The sequence below is a fragment of the Oenanthe melanoleuca genome, unplaced genomic scaffold (genome assembly GCF_029582105.1).
Source record: "Oenanthe melanoleuca isolate GR-GAL-2019-014 unplaced genomic scaffold, OMel1.0 S019, whole genome shotgun sequence".
Taxonomy (NCBI): domain Eukaryota; kingdom Metazoa; phylum Chordata; class Aves; order Passeriformes; family Muscicapidae; genus Oenanthe; species Oenanthe melanoleuca.
The window spans coordinates 25,004-46,289 of NW_026612668.1; the positions used below are offsets into that span (position 1 = coordinate 25,004).

At 40.3% G+C, this 21,286-nt stretch overlaps 1 protein-coding gene across 1 annotated transcript in view; it reads right to left on the reverse strand.

Moving 5' to 3' along the window:
• Positions 1–2,337: 2,337 nt before the first annotated feature.
• LOC130266336 (serine/threonine-protein phosphatase with EF-hands 1-like) overlaps positions 2,338–21,286 on the reverse strand; it is a 30,185-nt gene continuing 11,236 nt past the window's right edge. Inside the window, 13 exon segments of the mRNA XM_056515642.1 lie at positions 2,338–5,394; positions 5,854–5,942; positions 6,776–6,939; positions 7,874–7,980; positions 8,591–8,733; positions 9,348–9,535; positions 10,387–10,450; positions 12,621–12,670; positions 12,673–12,769; positions 13,207–13,243; positions 14,830–14,996; positions 18,898–18,944; positions 20,779–20,893. Coding sequence (XP_056371617.1) covers positions 5,202–5,394; positions 5,854–5,942; positions 6,776–6,939; positions 7,874–7,980; positions 8,591–8,733; positions 9,348–9,535; positions 10,387–10,450; positions 12,621–12,670; positions 12,673–12,769; positions 13,207–13,243; positions 14,830–14,996; positions 18,898–18,944; positions 20,779–20,893 — 1,461 coding nt within the window. The 3' untranslated portion in view covers positions 2,338–5,201.

Here is a 21,286-nt window from a genome sequence, read left to right on the forward strand (position 1 = left end):
TGCTGCCTGTGTGTGTGCCATGCACTCCCTGAGCATTTGGCACTGCTGGGGATGCTCTGTGCACACCTCCTGCTGGGGACAGGGAGCTGGAATTTGGCCTGGTTGTAGGAGAGTGTGCAAGAAATAACAAATAATGAGGCTTATTCTGCCCAAAGTGCATAAATGTAATTTGTATTAAATTAGCAAGAATTATACAATTCTGCCAAGGGCAAAGCAGATTACTTTGTGGAGATCAAAAGGCATAATAAAATGAGGGAGCTGCATCGTGGGCATAGTCTCACAAATAAGAGAAGTGATGGAATTCATTAATTTTTCTCCTGCTGTGTGTAAATGTACATCATTGTGAATCACTAATGCACAGTGTGAAACATCCAGGGAAATGTAAATTAGAGGAGTAAGAATAACTTGAAATAACATGATATTTCTAATACACTTTTATCCTGATTCTCTTCTCATTTGCACCTAGTCAGTGCAGGGCTAATACCTGTAGGGACAAACATCCTACAGTATCCACTAATTTGAGAGGATAGCCTCTGTCAGGAAGCCACATCTGTCTTTAATCTGAATAGCTTTCTTCCCTGCATCCCCAAGACTTTGGAGGCAAACTCTCAAGACTCCAGATTCTCCAGTGTGACAGTTTTATGCCTGTAATCCTTTCCTCTGAATGGAGCAAGATAAACCTCTTTCACTTGAGCACCCTTTCCAAGTCTCCTGATCATTTCCCTTGCAAACAGCCTCAGAGTTAAGAATGCATAATTGTGGCTTTTCCAGTGTAGCATGAGTTTATAAAAGGCTTTGATGTTCCTCTTTGGTTTTTTTGGTTGGGTTTTTTTTTTATATTATTGTCTTTCTTTTTTCCTTTTCCATTTTTTCTTTTTTTTCTTTCTAGTTTGAAGTCACAGTGGTCTCATATAATTAGGAGCTGGGCTGCCTGGAAGTCTCCCTGCAGACAGTTCCCAGGTTAATGCTGTGAGTTGGGAAGCTCTGACATGCTGCAGGGAGTAGGTGTGTCCTGCATGGGAATCACTCTGTGACCATTGAAACTGAAAACAGAGGTAGGCAGCCTCTGGAAAGGAAAACCCTGCCTTGCCCCAAGCACTGGCTGTGCTTTTCCTTGTGCCTTTGCTTTGCCACTGGCCACATATCAGCATCTGGCTAACAGCTTAGGAAAGTGGCAGTAGTTTCGGCATGCCATGGCCACAGACAGGCTCTCAGTAGCACTGCTGCCGTGTGAGCAGAAAAGATCAAAGAAATTCTGTCCTACCAGGTAGAGGGGAAAAGAGCAGATAGGCCTGTAAAAATAAGTGCTTTCTGAGCTAGGTAAGCCTGATAAGCTGTTTCTGTGAGCCTTCCCTCCACTCTTTCAAAACATAACCGTGCCTTTTGTATACGATTTTTTTTTTTCAAACAATAGTGTGTGGTGCTTTTGAGAGTAAGGTTTGTGTTTCCAGTAGAAGTAATGTCCTGTCTCATTTGCCAGCCCTCATGGTCCCAGGAGGTCTGAGCTCCAAAGGTCTGCATGCCTGCTGTCCCTCTATGCAGTCACTGCTGCTATAGGTATCTGGGAACTGGCTCAAGAGAGTGTAGGTATAGGAGGCCTTAGTGTGAGGTGAATGTTTTTTTCAGAGACCAGAGGAGTTTGGTAGTCCAGAGCACTGTGTTAACCACCATGGGAACCATGGGCCTGTGCAGGGGCCAGTATAAAGTGACAGTTCAGGTACAGTTAGCACTTGGGTGTGGAAGTTATTTTATTGGTGTGGTGCCTGTTTTGTAAGGGTTTGCCTTTGTTATTATTTGGTTTGGGTTTTTTAACTTTTCATATGTATTGTGAGAGCTCAGTTGGCTTGTTTCCCAGTAAAAGGAAGTAAAATCTTTTTTCTAGTTTAAGCAGATGTGACACTGCAAAGCATAAGCACAAAAAGAGCAAGGTGAGGTTTTTTTTATTGTATGTGGTAGAATACAAAAAGTAGTAGAAGTTAATTTTGCTTTTCTTCTTGAATCCTAAATTGAGAGAGATGCAAGATGACATTTTTCTCAGAGTTGTAATTTTTTTTTTCCTACTGTGTGAATTAGTTTTCAGAAACAAGAAAGCTGATGTTAGTTTTCCATGAAGCTGTATTGAAGTCTAAAGCAATGAAATATATGGCTTAACGTGCCTGGGCACCCCTTAACACTTCTCTGTTTTTAAATGGGAGTGTCGTTGGTGTCTTTTATATCAAATTCATGTATGACCTACGTTATGGTATATTCATGATGTTTTATGAAGTATTTATGTGGTAATTTGAAGAATTTAGGTGTCTGGTGGTGCAGGGTGGTACAAACACAAGATCAGTGGAAGGCAAACTTACATTACTTGCAGACACATCAAAAGCATCACTGATGTCCCTCAGCTGCTGGTCCCACAGTTAACTGTGAAAACCGAATGGGTGGAGTACAAAGTTTATCTGGCTTCTCTCCTGCTAACTGTAGTCTCCTTTTTAAGGGAAAGAGTCCTGCTTGTTCCTGGAAGGTGCAGGTGAGCCACGCAGTCCTTAGCTGCCCTGCAAAGGAGAAGCCCCTTTCTGTGGAGTAGTGAAACACCTGGCCTGCCCCATGTGAGCATGGGACACTGTGGGAATGTGTCACCCCTCTGGCAGTAGCCAGGGCCTTGAGTGAAGTGGGAGCTTGGGTCAGTCCAAGTGCAACCTTGGGCACTTTTTGGAGTGGTCAGCAGGTAGGAGCAGAGTTCTCAGAAAGCAGGAGAGAGATGCTACCAGTGGTGGCATCTGTAGCTGTAAAGTGAGAACTTGGCATTCATCTGCAGGCTGATTCAGGCTTAAAGGACCACTCACATCTGGAATATTAAGTAGCTTCTGCATAGAATCATGACTAAAAAAGGGATTGAGGATGGAGGTTATAGAAGAAGAGCTTCAGCTCAAACAGTTTAGATTTAAGAACCAGCAGCAGTGCGTTTTCCCACTCCCAGTTTCAGTCTCAAGTGGCATTTATTCCCAGCCTTAGATGTTTCACAGTAAGTCCCCCTGTCTGCTGTCTGCTTTGGCTCAATGATTCAGCTCCTCTCACCTCAGTCCGCATCCCCTCTCAGGAGGTGATCCCGTGAGGCCAGTCCCATTCATGCTAGGTTCAGGAATGTGTCCTTAGTGGGGGACATCCACACTAGAGACTGCCAACCATCCTCCAGAGCTCCTGTGTCTTGTTGTACAGCCTGGCTTTGTCCTCTTTACTGGGGCAGGTGGCAAAGGGTGACTCCAGTGCTGCAGTGTCCAGTTTCACCTTGTCACTTCACACCCCCTGCATGCAAGCCAGCAGGGGAAGCAAGATCCCATCACACAGTAGTGTTTGGCCAGTGGAAGTGGAGCCTTTTTGTCACTCCACTGGAATAAGGTGGGACTGATCATCACAGTGCATAGATCAGAATAACTGCATGCTATAAATACACATTATGTATTACCAATGCCATTAAAGTTTTACTGTAAATTTTGTTTGTCCTATTAAAGACTTTTCTTTCTCCCAAGGCAGTAGAAATAATTGTGTGCATGTTTGTTCGTTCATCTGTCAAGTTACAAAATACTTTTGGAAAAGTGTTCTGTATTTAATAGTAGAAAATAAGATTTAAGAGAGACAGCAGTGCATTAAGCTTAGGCTGCTATTACATTCTGGGATGATAAACTTGGAAGAGTGCTTTTTTTGTACTTTCAACACTTCTATTAAAAAAGCACTTTATGTGCATTGGATTTACTGAGGCTGAATGAGGTAATACTTACCAAAAAGCTCCTGATTTGATGTTGCTTTCAGAGGGGAAGATGCGAGAGAATTAGATCCAGATCTCCTGACTTCTCCCCCTTGGGACTTGACAGGGTTGTACTGGCAGGAATGGGAATATTGACTTGCAGTCAGGGAAAGGAGACAGGAATGTGAGTGCAAGAGTCTTCCATCTTGCTGACTTCCAAAACCTCAATTTCAGAATTTGTCAGTTTTCTTTTCTTGGTAAAGAATTTATGTTTAACTATATGCAAGAATATTTAGACTTAGTAGTATCAAAATGTGTTTACAAGAAACCCAGTTCATCTTCAGGAACAGTGTTCTATGGTGTTCAGGGCAGGGTACCAAAACATAAAATGCATAGACACCCCACTCAGGCATTGCTCAGAAAGCTAAAGCTTTATTCTGTGATCTGTCGTGTGTTGCATTAACATGCTGTGAATTTAGCTTTAGGTGACGAGTTATCATGGAATCACCAAATCCCAGAATGGGTCATGCTGGAAGAGACCACAGTGAATCATCTAGTCGAACCTCCTTGCTTAGATGGGGTCATCCCATAACACATATCCCAGGACTACATCCAGATGGCTCTTGAATATCTCCAGTGAGGGAGACTCCACACCCTCTCTGGGCATTCTGTTCCAGTGCTCGGTCACTGTACAGTGAAGATGTTCTTCCTCATCATCAGATGGAACTTCCTGTGCATCAGTTTCTGCCCATTGCCTCTTGTCCTATTGCTCAGCACCATTGTGGAGAGCCTGGCTTCATCTCAGAAACAGTTATGGTTGTTTCATAGCTCCAAATCCCAACAAATGCGGGGAAAAGTAACTAGAGGCAAGAGGAAATTTAGTGCAAGTGTAAACACCTTTCAACCACACTCCTCTAAGTTGTGCCTAAGTTGTGTAAGCTTTCGGAAGGAGAAGAGAGTGATCTGGAATGATTTAATTCCTCTGCATCATGCAAAGAGCAAGATTAAACACAGAACTACCCGTTTTAACCAGATGCTTCTTCCCTGTTTTCTATTCCTGCAATGGACACCCCACAGCCAGCCTCTTTGTGCCTGTTCCATCACCAGAGTGGGTCTGATATGTTCCATGTGGTGATCAATGCTTTCAGCTGTCACTAAGGACTGCTGACAGACACATACCAAATCTTCTCTTCCTACACAGCTGTAGGCACGACCTTGGCAATCTTCATGGATTAGACTGATGGGGGGAGATGCCACCAAGAGGAGGGGGTAAATTGAAAGGTCCTGGCAGTGTGGCAGTGACACAGTAATACTGTAAGTGTGGGTTTTCATCTCCTCTGTCCATTATTAGGTACAGATCATCCTGGAAGGGCTAAATAAAAGCTTGCACACTGACCCTATCGAGCAGTCCTTTTATGACTAATGACAGCAAGCTGAGCTTCCAAGACAACCCACAGGAAGTTCTGCCTTTTCAGGAGGTTGCCTTTTTCTCAAGTCTGTGGACAACATGAAAGGCCTCTAAAAATTCATTGAAATCAATGTGGCCATCTTTGTTATAGTCTATGCTGAGGACTAACTTGTCAATGGAATCATCCTGTACATCAATGCCCAGGTGAGAAGTGAAGAGTCTCCATGTCTGGCTGAATTCCTCAAGAGAATAAAACCTAAAGGAGATAGAAAATAGGTTGCTTTGGCAGTGCTGTTTCCCCCTCCTACATAAACACACACAAGCATACTCCTTCACTGCCATAAAGTTACCTGCCTACTGTGGTGGGGTTAGTTGCTTCCATGATTGATGCAAATTATTACTTCAGGTAATGATTTAATGCTTTTTGACAGTGGAATTGAGAAAGCAGTAAAGAGTAAGACTGGAAAGGAGAAAAGAGCCCCAAAAGAGTGAAGCCAATACTGGAGCTGGGGTATGTGAGAATCTTTTCTTGTTAGGCTCTGTTAACTGTCCCTTATATGGTTGCAGACTGACTGCTTAAAATAGTTTCCACCAAACTGGAGAAATGACATCACCTCTGGTTCCTCTATGTTTAGAAGCCTTAGGGAGGAAACACAGTGGGGAAAAGGTAATTGGTATAGGCTCCTTAGAGTTGACACAGTGAAGTTACCTGTACTTACCTGAGTGATCTTTGTCAATGATGTTAAAGATAATCTCCAGATCCTTTCTGTATCTGCACAGTGTTTCTGCCAAAGCTGGCTGAGCCTGGTTTTGAAATCACATACAAGAAGCTATTCAGATCTTGGTTTGAGTTAATTTAACCAACAGAGCATCTATTATCGAATTTCCATTTTCCCAGTTTAACTTGTCAAATATTAACAAAAAAAAATCTTTAGGCTTGAATTCTCTGGAATGACACTTCAGTGTCTTGCCCTGAGGAATAATCAGATAAAACCTGTCACTTTCAGATGACAGGGCAAGGGGGAGCCCTGCACACCTCCTACCTTCAGTAATTATTTGTGGAAATAATCTTGGATAATCTAGGGAAGACATGCACTCATACAAAGCACTCACTGTACAGATGTGAATGGATCCTGGTGTTTAGGAAAATTATGGTGATACCTCTGTACCAAAGCACTGTGCAGCCATTTGGTAACAACTGGGCTCTGTAGAAGTGACCTCAGATACCATTAAAAACATCTAAAATCCATCAACAAATATGACTTCCTCCCACAGGAGCCTGAACTGCCTCTGGAGCTTGTTTAAAATGCTCATTTCAAAGAGTAAGGGTTGAGTGCTCTGGGCAGGATTTGTCACATCTCCTCAGCTCCGTTATCTAAACGCCCTCAAGAGCCAACAGAAAGTTAAGAAGCAGTTCTAGCATGTGATTCATCCAACCTATTTTAAGCTTCTACCTTAGCAGGGAATGATGATTCGTACCCTAGCAGTGCTCATTTTCCTCCAGTGACTATAAAAGGAAGCTCAGCAACTAGTTCAGATGTACATGTCTACTTGTTGGGCCAAACCACTGTCTTGTGCTTCAGTTTGCACCAAAAGTTGTTCCTCCAAGAACTGCAAGGAGGTGTTTTCCTCTTTACCTCTTTTATAGGTTGACCCATTTTCAAATCATAAAAACATGACATGAAGTCAACTTCTCCATCTGGGTTCATCTGTGCTAACTGAGACCGCAGCATCCTCCAGGGCAGTTCCAGCTGTAGGACAGACTCCATCGCTGCAGCCCAGTCGTTGACAGAAATCCTGCCTGCCAGAAGGGGTCAGGTCATGGTTAAAAGTACATGACACAGCACACATCAGTCACCAGCACAAAGAGTTACAAAACAAAAGGATTTTCTCTAAACTCTGAGATAAAAGCCCTCATAACAAAGGAGCAGTGGGGTTGGACTAGGCATTTCCACAGGTCCCTTCCAGCCACAAATTTGTCATGCTGTTCTGATGTTCAGCATGTTTTAACACCTTTTGAGAAAGCCAGATTATGCCATGAAGAATATTTCAGGTTTCACCTGAGAAGCAGTTAGTGACATGTGGCTGAAAACCAGACAGAAATATGTGAAACAGATGTTCAGTGGCCAAAGAAACATCATGTTATTGAGTGCCCTTGCAAGGACACAGTCAAGTCAGAAGCCATCACAAGGAAAAGTTATATCTGTGGCAGAAATCAACTTCTTGCTTCTACATAAAAGATTCATCTATTAACTCAGCACTGACTTTTCTTCAGCTGAGGGGTGAGTGTGTGTCTGCTGGAGGCATAGGCAGGCAACTTTCTTCAGATACTTCCTAGATTCAGAAGGACACCCATTCCTCCCCTCTACCCGAGACCCCAGTTCCCTGTCTGACACATTCTGAAGACACTCCTACATGAAGGTGGTGATGATTTTGAGCTTCTGAAACTAGATTTGCTTGCCCAAACTCTCTACCCAACAGCAAACATAATTTCTTTATTTGCCTGTGTCTTTCAGTTTTCTTTTTCCTACTTCCCCTCAAGTTGTTTGGAGCTAAGTCCTTCTCAATGCCCATCCTCCTCTGTGGTCCTGAAGAACAAGGTCAACCAGCTCTTCTGCCCTCAGCCTGACACTGACAAGGCAAGACTCATCACCATGGGGCTTGTCCCCTCTGCCTCCCACACATGTGGAAGCTGTTTTCCCCATGGTGGCAACTGGACAGAGAGGAACTTGTACCTGTGCCATTGACGTCATATTGTGCAAAAGCACTGGTGAGTTCAGACTTGTGAGCATAAATCTTCTCTCGTAAGGACTTTAAGGCAGATGATTCAATTGTACCTACCCTAGGAGGAAATCCGCAGATTATTAAAGGATTAAAATCCTCTAGCATTTTATGCTTTTCAACACTAATTATAAAATTTTTACATCCTTAAACATACTATACCCTAAACATGCTACATGTTAAAGTAGGATGACCCAAAACATACTAGAACACACAAGACATTCAGGGAGCAGGGGGAACCTCCAAAACCAACAATGCTCCATAAGAATAATCTGAGTTTATGAGATAATTGAGTTTATGCAGATAATTCTAAACTAAATGTGTTTATCTAAAATGATAAACTTTTGAGACTAAATTCGTAACAGGATTTGTCCAGATTAACACTGCAGCCTTAAAGCAGAGAGGTGCAGGCCATTTATGAGCCCCTGATAATGGTCTGTTCTAACTGCTTACCTCACCTAATTACCTTTGGGAGTTTCTCAGGAAACCAAGTTAAGCACTTCGAACATGTTTTGTCTACTGTATTAATTTTTAAATTGTAAAATAGAAAACCGGTGAGAACCAAGGAAAATGGATGCCTATTAAATTATTCAGTCAAGCTGCAGATTTGTGGCAGGTACACTCACATGTGAGGCTAGTCCACACTCACTGCATGCAACACAGATCTTTACCTCTCCCGGAGATTCTGCCTGCGCGTGAACTTGCTGACCTGGTACTGCACAAACCGGGGGATCAGCTCGGGATTCAGCTTGATGTAAGCGCCCCGGTTACTGCCCTCTTCATAATAGTTAGAGGCAGAGAATATGGTGATAACCTGACAGAGGAAAAAAGAAACTGGATTGGCCAGAACGGCTCTTCTTGACACTTATTTCTGGAACTGATCTGAGAAAAAATTCCAGGTTACAAAATTATGTGACTACATATAAAACTATGTAATTCACCAAATTGCTCTTGCCTTTTGAGTCAGAGTTCTGGGCCTTTATTTTTGACCTGTCAGACTTCAGAGAGCAGTGAGATACAACATGCTGCTTAACAGAAACTTCTTTCTAAGAGAGACTTGGTTTTCAGGATTCTTGTTGGCCTGTATTTTGGCCCAAGCAGGGCCAAAAGAGAAATCAGTAAAAAAAGGCTTCTAAAGCCTTAGAGCATCTCTTGACCTGTATTTATACACAGCTCTTAAGGGCAATTTTGTTGATGTCCATTTGTTTTCATGTAAGTAATAAATTGGTCCCCACTCTCTAAAGACCTAAAGAATTTTGTAACTCGGAACTCAGGATTTTGTTTTAACATCTATCTAGGGCAAAGTTCCCCCAAACCCAGTTTAACAAAGTGACTCTCTTTTTTTAAAATAAATTTTGCAGACAAATCTACTGTGGATGTTCCTGTGAAATTCACAGGAGAATTCTATTTTACATGGAAGCATCTTACCTTCCCATCATGACTGATCTCATAACCTTCTGGCTTAAATTCATGAGACCTGATGAGCATCTTCAGATTATACCTCTCAAACAGCTTGGCAGTGACATCAGGACCAAAGTAACAGCCTCCTCCTCGACACTTGTTTGGTGTACAGCCATTTTGGCTTCTTGGATCACTCCACAGAATGTCAAGGATCTATAAATAGCAAACTCAAGCAAGTGAGGATTGACAGTAGGGGAAGACTGACAGGCTATGGCTGTCTCAAGTCCTGGCCACAGCAGAAGCCCCACAGTACTGGGAGAAAACACATCTGAGCTAACACATAGGTCTTGGGGTTTTTCCTTCCTTTCAGGTGCATATTCTTTTGGGCTAAGACATTACAGTATAACAAAAGCTCTATATTGGCTCTGATATTTGAGGTGAAATGAACAGCCAGAGGACAAAAACTTCCCACTTCTGAGTAATCTGCCTGTAGGTCTCAGGAGCTAAGTTGCTTTTTTGGGCTATATCAGCATTCAGCTGCCAAAAGCACATCCAAAAAAAGGTGCTTTATCTCACCAACAATTGCAGTCTGACCTGTTTAAAACAACAACCATTTATCTACCAACAGATCCAACCACATGAGGGCAGGCAAATCCATCTCCTACTGGGCAGTTTCCTCCTCCTAACAGCTAAGAAAAGAAAATACCAGGTGAATTTTATTTGTAAGGTATAAAATTCCAAGCCTTTACTACCTGGTCTACAAAAAGCATCCAAAAAAAACCTAATAGGTATCCAATATACTCCTTAGAATGGCTGTTTTCCTATGAAGAGACAGTTCCCTCAGACTCATAAATACACTGCCTGAACAGAACACCTGCTGAGTTTGTGCGGGAGGGGTTTACTATCAGCGTGTCTTTGGTTTCACCTACTTGTTTCCATTCCTTCAGGGCGGGGTCTGGAGGCAAATTTGAGCCTGAAGGCTCAGTGAAGCCCGATGAAGAGTTGTGTTGTGCCTTCCCTGCAACATGCTGGTTGGGAATGTGTTTACTGGGTTTGGTCGTGGGAATTCTCTTCTTTGTTTGGTCCTGTCTATCTCTCACTGACTTTGGTGGCCGCATCAAAGATTTCAACTAAAAAAAAAAAAAAAAAAAAAAAAGTTACCATCACCCCGACAAAAGATGGTACAGAGATGTTGGCTGAAAGGCACATCAGCTCATGTTTCCTGTACTCAGGAAAACTCCTTGAGAGTTCAACTAATGTTTAGTCTCATAATGTCCTCAATTCACAGGTTTAGGAGAAGCTGCAAGTATGTGGCAGAAATTTTGCTTTATAGCTATCAATAACCAGGCTCTTCAGAGCTGCTTTCATATTCTTATCCAGACACACACACTTGTTCCAAACACAGTCAATCTTAAGGTCTCACTATACAGGAAGGGGGCCTGGGCTCAGGGAAGACACTTCAATGCCCAGCTTCACTGGAAACAAAATACACATTCATATTGTACTGAAGGTAAAACTCCATTCACTTTTGCTCTCACATAGGACGATGCTGTTAGATTAATTTGGCTAAATTAAACAGAGTACCATGAAGACAATTATGAAACTGATTAAATATTACATCAGGCCTTATACTGCTAAATCAAACTCCTCAAACATGCATGGGCATTTGCTTTTTTGGAGTGGTGCACTATAGTTCCATGAATGACCATTAATATGGATTCTTCTACAGGGAATGTCTTCTCATTTGAAATTCTCTCATACTAGCTTATTTCCAGAACAAAGCTAAAATAAACCCTACACCAAACCAACCAACCAAAAAAACCCAAACCAAATAAAAAAACCCACCAATAGAACATACGCAGTCCACAGACGCCCAGATTTACTCTTTAACAAAGGACTAATTCAGAATAAAATGCACAACATGGGGTTATTTGCCAGTGCACTGACCAGTACTTGAAACCTGTCAGCTGCCAGCTGTACCAATTAAAATATATCACTTGGCCTTGAGTGACACTGCCCTGGGTTGTGGCCCACACATGTCTCATTAGCCACACTCTCCTGTGGCAGCAACTTGACCTGTTAGTTATGCATTTCACAGATACTGCATCAGAAACATGCAGAGCTGAGTCTTGGTGAAACCATGGGCAGAATTCAGCTCATGGTTAGGACACCTCCCACCTCTATCTGTAAGTTAGGCACCCAGTTCTAGTGCAGTGGTGCAGCCAACAGAGCCTAGACTCCAATTCATGCCCTTTTTCATCTCTTTAAAAAAGATACACAACTGACTGACCTGCAAAGCATTTATTTCTGTTTAGAAAATATGAGGGTGACAAAAATAGCTCTAGATTCCACAGACATTGATGATAGGGTACATGAAGTTGCTCAAACATTGGTCTCCTATGCCATCTGAGATGCTCCACTATGTCTGTGAATTAGTGTGAGGGGGACAGACACAAATCTAGCTTAAAGGGGACTGGTGGAGGGGACATAAAAAGAAGACTTTCTTCAAAGGCATGCAAAGGCCAGAGGGGACATCCCTAGCCAATGGGGCACTTTCTTGAACAGCACTGGAGATGTGTGCCTAAGTAATGATCTCCACCAGATCTCCTGGATCTCCATTGACTATAAGGAGGCTCAGCACCTGATCACAAGCAGACACCTTGATTTAGTTGTCCAAAGTGAGACCAAATCCCACACCATTTTCCACTGATTTGAAAGATCTGTGTTTGCTCATCATTTCAGAAAAAAAACATTAACATTTCTGTCTTCTACTGAAAAGCAGTAGATTCTGTTTTATCAAGGCCAGTTCTAGAATTTTGATCTTTCTGGAAAAGCTCTCCCACATGAACAACGCTCAGCTGCTGCGAAGGGAGCGCCTCACAGGTGGAGAACTTCCCCCACACAACAGATGGCAGAAGCAAAGCCCCAGGAAAAAAGCAGTGCTGGAAATATGTGGCTAGATTAATTTCTAAAATATTTAAAGGAAATGCCCAAGAATCAAGTAGTTTCCATACTTTCTGGCTAATGTGTTATCACTGCAGGAGGAGGCATCTAAAGCCTTTAGCTATTTAAGGTCAAAAGACCCATGTTATCCAGAGAGCCAGACAATTGGCTCTCAACACCTAGTATAACCTTCCTTCCTAAGCCCTGATTTTGAAGAAAAATTGGGCTATTATTTTTCTTATATGCCTTATACTGCTGCCATTTCCTTTTCAAATGCAAACGACCTGATCTGAGAATTTGTACTGCAAAATTTTTAAAAGAAAACAAAATTACCCTCACATGAATATGTACTCTTACCTTATTTCTCTCAAGTGCATTCAGGAAATCCAGATCTGTAGTGTCTGAAATCCCCCATGTAGGATAAGGACTTTGCTATCAATTATAGTGGCAAGGGGAAGCCAGCTAAAAACATCTCGCAGAAGACACAAAATCTGTTTCCAGTGGTCCTGTAAAATATACTCTTACATTAGATCCTATTTCTGACAGAGCTTCTAGGTTCAAGATTTTGCTGAAGTGTCTGCAACATTTATATGAACAATTTTGTTCAGATGCTATCCTGAACTGCAACCCTGACAAACATGTTCTGACATTTACTTTAGGGCCATTTGATTGTCTCTGTTTCTTTCATGTTCATCGCTTTTTGTGTACTTAATTGGTCTTATGGATGTTACTTATTTCATCCCATATATCTCTGGGAGAGACTAGCACTTAAAATAGTTTTGTCAGATATTCCACTGATAGGCCAAAATAATTTCACCTACATCACTAAAGTAATTCTCTGCTACATCTAAATAAATTGGTTTGAAGTTTTCTTGTTTACACAGGTTTTATTTTCCATGTGCAAGACTACAAAAAAATATAGGGGAAGGAGGAAGAATCTTACCTTGTACTTCTTCGAAACTTCTTTTGTGAAGCCATATCTGAAAATAGGACAGCATCATGAATTAGTTTTCAGTATGCCCCTTCTGCATGGTTTCCTGTGCTATGGTGTTTTCCTGGAGTTTTCTAGCCCCCTTTTTCACCTGCCATTCCATCTCACCTCAGTTGAAATGTCCTTTCCTCCACTCTGTCTTGAGAATTGAGTTAAACTGGTTTCTTGTACATAAGAGAGGCTGGGAACAGAATCCAGCCCCATAATTACTGAGAGGCCTTTCTGCCAGTTCTACCTTTTACATACCAGAGAGAAATTCCAAAGTAACCTGATGGTGGCCAAAAATTCCCACAAAACCTTCAGGGAATTTTTGTCTTAAATATAATATCATTATAGAATCATATAAGAGAATATGATATAGGTATGGCATATATCATAAATAGTTTGAGTTGGAAGGGGCCTTAAAGATCATCTTATTCCAACCCCCTGCATTGGCAGGGACAACTTCCACTAGATCAGATTGCTCAGAACTTCATTCAACTGTAAATGTCTTTCCCCCCACAAGGGACAAGGATTTTGATACCTCCTTCTTTTAACACCAAGATATCCTTCATCAAGGGGCATTTTCACAACACTCAGCTTTCAAATTTACCAATGTGCAGCACTGCTAATCAAAATGCACAGCAAAGAGTGATAGACAGGAATACATCTGTGCACACCATATCATCATAGACATAGTAAATATTTTCTGCTATTTTGGAGAGGAATTTTTCTACCTTGTAGATTGAGTAACTGATCTTGGTTTATGTTTGTTGTTTTTTGGAGTGTTTTCAATTAAGTGCTGAAAAAGAAACTATCATGTGAAACTGATTCTCTTTTGTGGATCATTAGTAGGACTTGCCCATGGGCCTCTAACCCAGGTGCTAACACAGAGGCCTGGGTTAAAACAGCAATACATCCTGTGTGCACACATCAAATGATCCAAAGGGTACAGCAGGTTATCTACCAGTCAGTCACCCAGAAACTTTCTGGAGGGGCTTAGAATTGTAGGGAGTAGAACTGAGGAGTTCTCACATCTCTGAGATGCTTTTTGTTTCCAAATCACATTTTGACTACACCCAGAGGCACTGCCTGTGCTCATTCCATTGGCTGCACTGCACAGCTGAGTGCATCATCTGTGTTAGAAAACAGGGTGTCAGCTTTCCTGCAGTGACACCTCCAACTAATGAAGCTCCTCTGAGTAGAAGGTAGGATATTACCTGCCCCTTGTTAGAGAAGTGAAATCTTAGTTCAAAGTTAACTAAAATATCAGATTTTGCTAAATATGTGCTTCAACTAAAATATCATCCTTCATCCTTCCTTCCCCAATTTTGATATTCTGGAAGCTGCACTAAGCCCTCTGACTTCAATGAATTATGATTAGATCAAAGACAAGACATGATTCCCATTCAAATGTTTGTGTGTAGTGAGGATGTTCCTTCCCCACACACATGCTGAAAAGGCAAAGCTACATTTGACTACTTAATAAAACATTATTTCTGTTATAGGGTGTCACAGTGGCTAAAGTAGCATTCAAAAGCTCAAATATTTCTAGAGATAGGCCAGATAACACCTGCCCCCGCCCCCAAAATCTACCTCAGGTTCATGATGTAGTCTTCATGGTTTCCTCTATTCAAGTGTAAATCATTGGGATAGATTAGAAGAAATGCAAATAGGATTATAAGTATTTCCATAGAATTTTTCCCTCTGTCAACAAAATCACCATTAAAGACATAGCGGTTTTGTTCTGAAGGCAGACCATTCTGCAGAAAGAAAAAAAAAAGGGGCATTTAGAGAGGCTGCTGTCCTACTGTAATAAAGGAAAATGCATTTAAATGAGATCCCATTGCTAGAAATTCTGAAAAAAACCCCTGCATAATACAGAGATCTAAAATGCAGCATTTCTTTATTTCCACTGCTTAGAATAAAAACCTTCATTTAGACAATCTGAGCCATTAGAGAAGAGAGGACCTCTCTGGCTGTTCTTACAATGCCATCTCTAATCCTTTCCTCTACCTATTAAATTAAATTGAAAGGCACCAAAAGGAACATCAGTTTTGTAGTAAAATATACATTTTTGTTAATGCAACTGTTGCCAGGAGATTATGCACTTGCAAACAGAAGGCAGTAATTCAGTTTGAATGGAAGATAAGAAATACATGAAAAATTACCATGCAAGTTTCAATGGATTTTGTATATTTACATAGTTTGCAGTGTATGCTTCCAAAACTCCTGAGAAGGACTATGGTCCAGAGGAAATAAAATCTTAAGACAGAACTTTGAAGTATTTGATTTCAGCTGCTTTAATCTTGAAAGTACTACTTGAACTTTACTCATGAGAGCCAAGATATACTTGAAAGCTCACAAACCTGAGAGGTTGTATATACAGGTATTTTTTACCTTACTTTCTTTCTGAAGATACAAAAAATGCTTTGTTATAAATGGTGACTTAGTAAAAACAAGTATTTTGAACTGATGGTATGTTTTATTAGATTAATTGCCACACATCAATGGGTGCCATCAGCTTACAGAAAATATAGCACCATCTACATATGTAGCTTCATCATTTCCAGTCAGGAGTATCAGTATTTCAACTATGACTTACCGGAAAACGGAAACCTCTGTTTTCTCAATTGATATGCACAAGAAATATCAATAGAACATCTACAAAATTACATTATAACTGTAGAAGCCACTCTTAAAAGGTTTGGCAGCATTGCAAGACATCCCACTTTTTGAATATATCTACGGTATCAGTGTTAAGCCTTTCTTGTGTTCCTAAGGCATTACTGGTATTCTGCCTTAGTGGGTTTATTGCAGGATGCATGATGTGGTCAGGGACTCAATGAAATGTGTAATTTGAAACCTTATGAGACTATCTTTTTTTGTCCCGATCAGTGTCCTTTTATGTTAGGATGCAGTAGTGAACCCTGGTCTCTCTATACTGGCTGCTGCAAATTCAGTTTCCTTGGATTTTGCTACAGCCTGTCCTGAGCCCTTTCCAAGTTAATGTAGAAGGGGCCTGTGCTAGCTCTGTGCTCACAGGAGTGGCAATGTATGAGACTTCTAATGGGTTGAAGTGATTTTAAAAAGGAGAGGATGGATTTCAGGAGTGGAACAGGCAGCAGAAACTCAGCAGTAGTTTTTGTAAAGGTGGATAAATAAATAAAAGCTTTGCCTTAAAACTTGCATGTGAATTCACCAGCAGATTGTGAGTATACACACAACTACTCTAACTGCAGTCCTCATGGAAAGACACATTTACTGGGACATTCTCCAGACCTATCACCCTTCTTTTGGAAAAGCTTTCGCACAATTTGAGTTTTAAACAAATTTGGTTTGGACTTCCAACTTCAATGTGACATTTTAGTTTTGTTCCACACATATGCACTCTGCTTTTCTGTGGTTTCAACCAACAATGAGAGCAAAACTAAATTAAAGGCTGTTGCAGCCTGTGACATGTCAGAGAGACAAACAAGACCCTCTAATGATTAGCAACTTGCTGCTGGGCATCATTACTGTATCTCCTGGGTTAGTGATTAATTAACTTCCGTCTGTTGTTGGCATTTTCTACTGCTTCAGGCTATTTCTATCTATAGCATCCCTTTAACAATCTAACTTTGCAATATATAATTTAAAATTCAAGTGTTTCAAGGAATACCAGGAAATGCTGTAATTTAATGAAGATTAATGCAGGGAGTGAATGAACCTCACAAACTGGTTATTGAGGGAAAAAAGGTATGTGTCTTAGCTTCAGCCAAACCAGGTGTAAAGATTATACACCATCTGCAGCATTGTATCAATATGCTGTGGATTAACATCTCTGTGTGTTTGCTGGGGGTGGTTGGTGGAAGTGACAAGCCTGGTTTGCATGCAAACCTCCAGAATCCATTTCAGCTCTGCACAGCAGAGCTTGTGCAGACCGAGATCACTCCCGTGGCATTGTTTAGGATTGCACCCTCTTATTTAAGGTAGTTTGTACCAACTCGGAGAATGAAATCCCTTCCAACTGAAACAGAGTTTGGAAGGAGAAAAATAATGGATCCCAGAACCAGCTGGGTTTGCTGCTCATCTAAGCAAACTCCTTAGAGGGGACATAAAATAGTGTCATTTAATTTGCTTCTAAATCACTAATCAGCTCTAACATATGTTCTCTATATTCTCAACTACTTTGAAATGATAAAACATTTGCCAATATTATTTGGTTTGATGGAAGGGACTCCCCTAGAAGTTTAACAGAAAACAACTGGGTGTTATCTCTAATCTGAAATCAGTGGGAGTTTTGGCTCTGAATTTACAGAAGTCAGGATGAGAGTTGCTTCTTTTTTTTCTCTTTATAGCATCCATTAGAGGCGGGGAAAGAATCAGCATCTATTTACTCCAAAAAATAAAATGCTGAGTGATTGCTGTTGTAAATATAATTGTATCTGAGCATTTATCTCCAAAATAGTCGTATTTCCCATTCCAGGTTCTTTGTTTGAAACCAATATGTATCATACTCCTATTCCAGTTTTGAAAAGAGGGCTAAACGACTAAAAAACTGCAAGCCAAGGACCAGCTAAGGATGGTTGATTAGTAAGAAAAGCAGGGCTCTATAAAAAGTCTGATTATACTTTAACAATACTTCAACAGACTTCAAGTGTGCACTTGGGCAAAACAACCGCATTTACATTCAACAAGTGTCAGACTAAGTGTAACAAAGCTGGAAGCAGGGGAGAACTACATTCATTTAAACACCTGGTTTATCTCACTTCAGTCTCCATTCAGTGCAGGATCTGACACAAACCTGTTTCTCACTCCCCCACCCCCCAGAAAGCTCAAATCAAAGAGTACCTACTCAATCACAGGTGGTGATTCATCCTGAAGATAAATGTGAAACTAAATACACAACATTTCCTGCATCTTCAGCTAAACATACAATTGTAGAAAAGTTAGCCTGGAGCTTAATTTGTTCTACACATCAGTAAAACAGAGCTATGTCTTTAGCATGATAAAAAAGGATATATAAAGGCAGCCCCAAGTACTTCTATTTTGTGCAGACCATGTGACAGCTTCCAAGGCTTAAAAAGCTTTTAAATATCACTCTTTCCTGTTTCTTGCTAAAAATAAGAAAACAAAAACAACCTCTCCCAAAAAACAACAACAACAAAAAATCCAACAAACCCAAAAAAACAAACCAAACAAAAAAAAAAAAACCCAACCAAACAACAAGAAACCCCAAACCAACCCAAAAGCAAACCAATTAACCTGCAGGTATCAGTGGAAGGCCTAAATGAATCCTTCTGCATTTTTTCTTCAGTGTCAAAATTATCTATGGTGTACTGTTACATCTGGAACTCAGTTAGCTCCTGATTTTAGCAGACTTCAGTAAATATGGAATTTAAAACAGTGGCAGAACTTTGGAGACTTTGCAAGGAGCCCTCTTAAATTTTGGCTCATGCTGCAGTTCAGCATTCAGGAAAATAATCATCTCCTTGATCTACTTCAGAGTGAGTAGGAGGATATGAAGAAGGAAAAGCTCTGACAAAGACACCAAATTGTTTCAGGATTTGTCTGTGTGATGTATGCACACCACATGAGCAGTTTTAAAGGTGATAAGTCTGTCACACATAAATAATAACAAGTCATAAAGTGAAAAAGCTACATCTCAGAGTACCTACTTACCTTATAGAATATCAGCAAAAGATCATCCAGGTTTCCATGCAAATCTCCTACAGGAAACAATTTTTTTTTTTTTTAATTTTCTCACAGAGGAAGAATCTGAATTATAAAACTGGAATTAGTTGGACCTAATAAATTTCCCCCCATGTTTTCCTTATATATAAACAAAAAAATGCCACTAAAAGACATTTTGAAATATAGTAGACTTCTACATATTAATGGGTTTAAATTTACCAAAGTAGTCCTTTTTATACTGCACAACTGAATGCGTTTCAGTGATGGGGTTTGATTACTACCAGCAGGAAACGATGGAGAGTGTCAAGATCTGTCCGTGCCTCTGTGCCTCAATGCTAAGGCCACAGGAAAGACAGACTGGGTCCTTTTTGAGATGTTTGTTTGGAACAGGCAGGGGGATTTCACCCCAACACAAAGCATCACTGCAGCACAGATCTCTGTGCATCTGACTGCATATCAAACTCACAGAGCCAGCCTTCTCATGTCTGAGAATCACCACCACAAAGTTGCAAAACAGTTTTAAAACCTATCTTGTGATAACTGGCTTTTACCACCAATGATTAGGAAAAGAGAAGTGACATTTTTATGTGTATATGTTTTTCTGTCCAACTTTTGATTAATTATGAGCCTGCTGAATTTGTTCTAAGGGATCTTTCAAGATATGATAGATATTTAGTACATACATAGATGCAAACATTTCAGGTATATATTTAATCTGCATTATTAATTTGAAATTATAAGAAATTGAGAGTGATACCTTAAGGAAATTAACATTTTGAATCAATTATGCTTAAAAATGAGTTATCTCTCTTCTGCATAGGCTCTTTCTGGTGACAAAAACTTTTAGTTTCAGTACAGGAGAGGGATCCCTTTTAATGCTGCTTACATAGTGCAAATGCAATACAAACATGAAGAGGAATGTTTATTTAACAAGAACACGTTGTGTTGTGAACAAGCATGAATCTGTGTTTCCTTGATTTGGAAGGGGGTCTTGTTGGCTTGGTTAATAAATTATTGTTTATACAAAAACTCATTTAAACAAACCCTTTCCTGGCAATCAAAGTAGGTCTATAACCACATCTTAAAAAACATTATTTATTTCACAGAGCACACTCTGATAGATATCAAGAGTTATGTCACCATTATTGTTCTGTTTTTCAGCTACTGCATTTTGTGTGAAGTCAGGATACTGCATCCTGTTATCCATAATTTACAAAAGTGTAACAAAATAGATGGGCAAAGAGCTCTTAGTTCTTTACTGTATGACACATTATTCTGTGCAACCAATTTGTTGGTTGTATAAAGACTAATCCATCCTCCTGGGTCTCCTTAGAAATGAGGGGTTATTATCATTTCAATTTATTCTAGATAGTCATGCTGTCAATGAAAGGTCTTTTTTTTGCCACCCGTATTAAACCCTCATTAAAATAATTACAGACTAAATTATGATTAAAATCATTAAAATCATTACTGAGTAAGGTCTTTTACTCAGTGAGAGGAGAAAGAGGTGAGACTTACAGCCAGTGATCAAAATACTTGGTGGCATTTTAGAGGAAGTGCAGGGAGTATTTAAGCTGCACTGCAGTGTTAGCTGAATTAATACTAATTCATTCAGAAATGTTAAACAAGAACAGGAAAGAGGAGGTGAGGGAATCTCTTAAAATATACTTACTATGACTCAGGAACTTTTTGTTTGTTTGTTTGTTTGCTCCAATTTATGTATTTGTGGGGGAAAATAAAATAAACAACTTTTTAAAGGGCATTGAGAATTTTCTTCTAATGGCAAAACTTGAAAATGTCAGTATCATTCCCTAATCACTTAGAATATCAACCCATAGCCCAAAACAGGTATCTTCTTTGGCACCTTACCACAGACAGTTATCTCCTTGGAATAGGAAGTTGAAAGATGAGTGATATTTGGCATCTCCTTGAGAACCCTCCTAGTTTCACTTAGCAGCTGCAGTACATAGCGGGCATGAAGCAGCTGTGAAAGAAAAAGCAGGTAGAAAAGGAAAAGTTCTTTGAATTAGCAATAGGTCTGGCTCTTTTATTAATATCAGACATGCACTGCCAAGGTTATTTATAGTGCAGATCTCCAGACATGAGTACAGGATTTATGGCCTACAGCTAGGAATTCAGAGTGTTCATAGCTTTGCATTTGCTTCCTAGTGAATGGACATGGAGCCCTTAGTGAACTTGTTTTACAGATTTTCCCACTTTATTTATACTGTACTCTTTCTACTCTTCCTGTTTTTCAGGAGAGATAAGACTTAGAGAGCACTCAGAATCATTGCATAAGGCCATCTGTTTAAAGTAACTGGGGAAAAAATAAAAAGTATGTCATTCTAGGTGTGAGTAAACAAACAAACAAAATCTC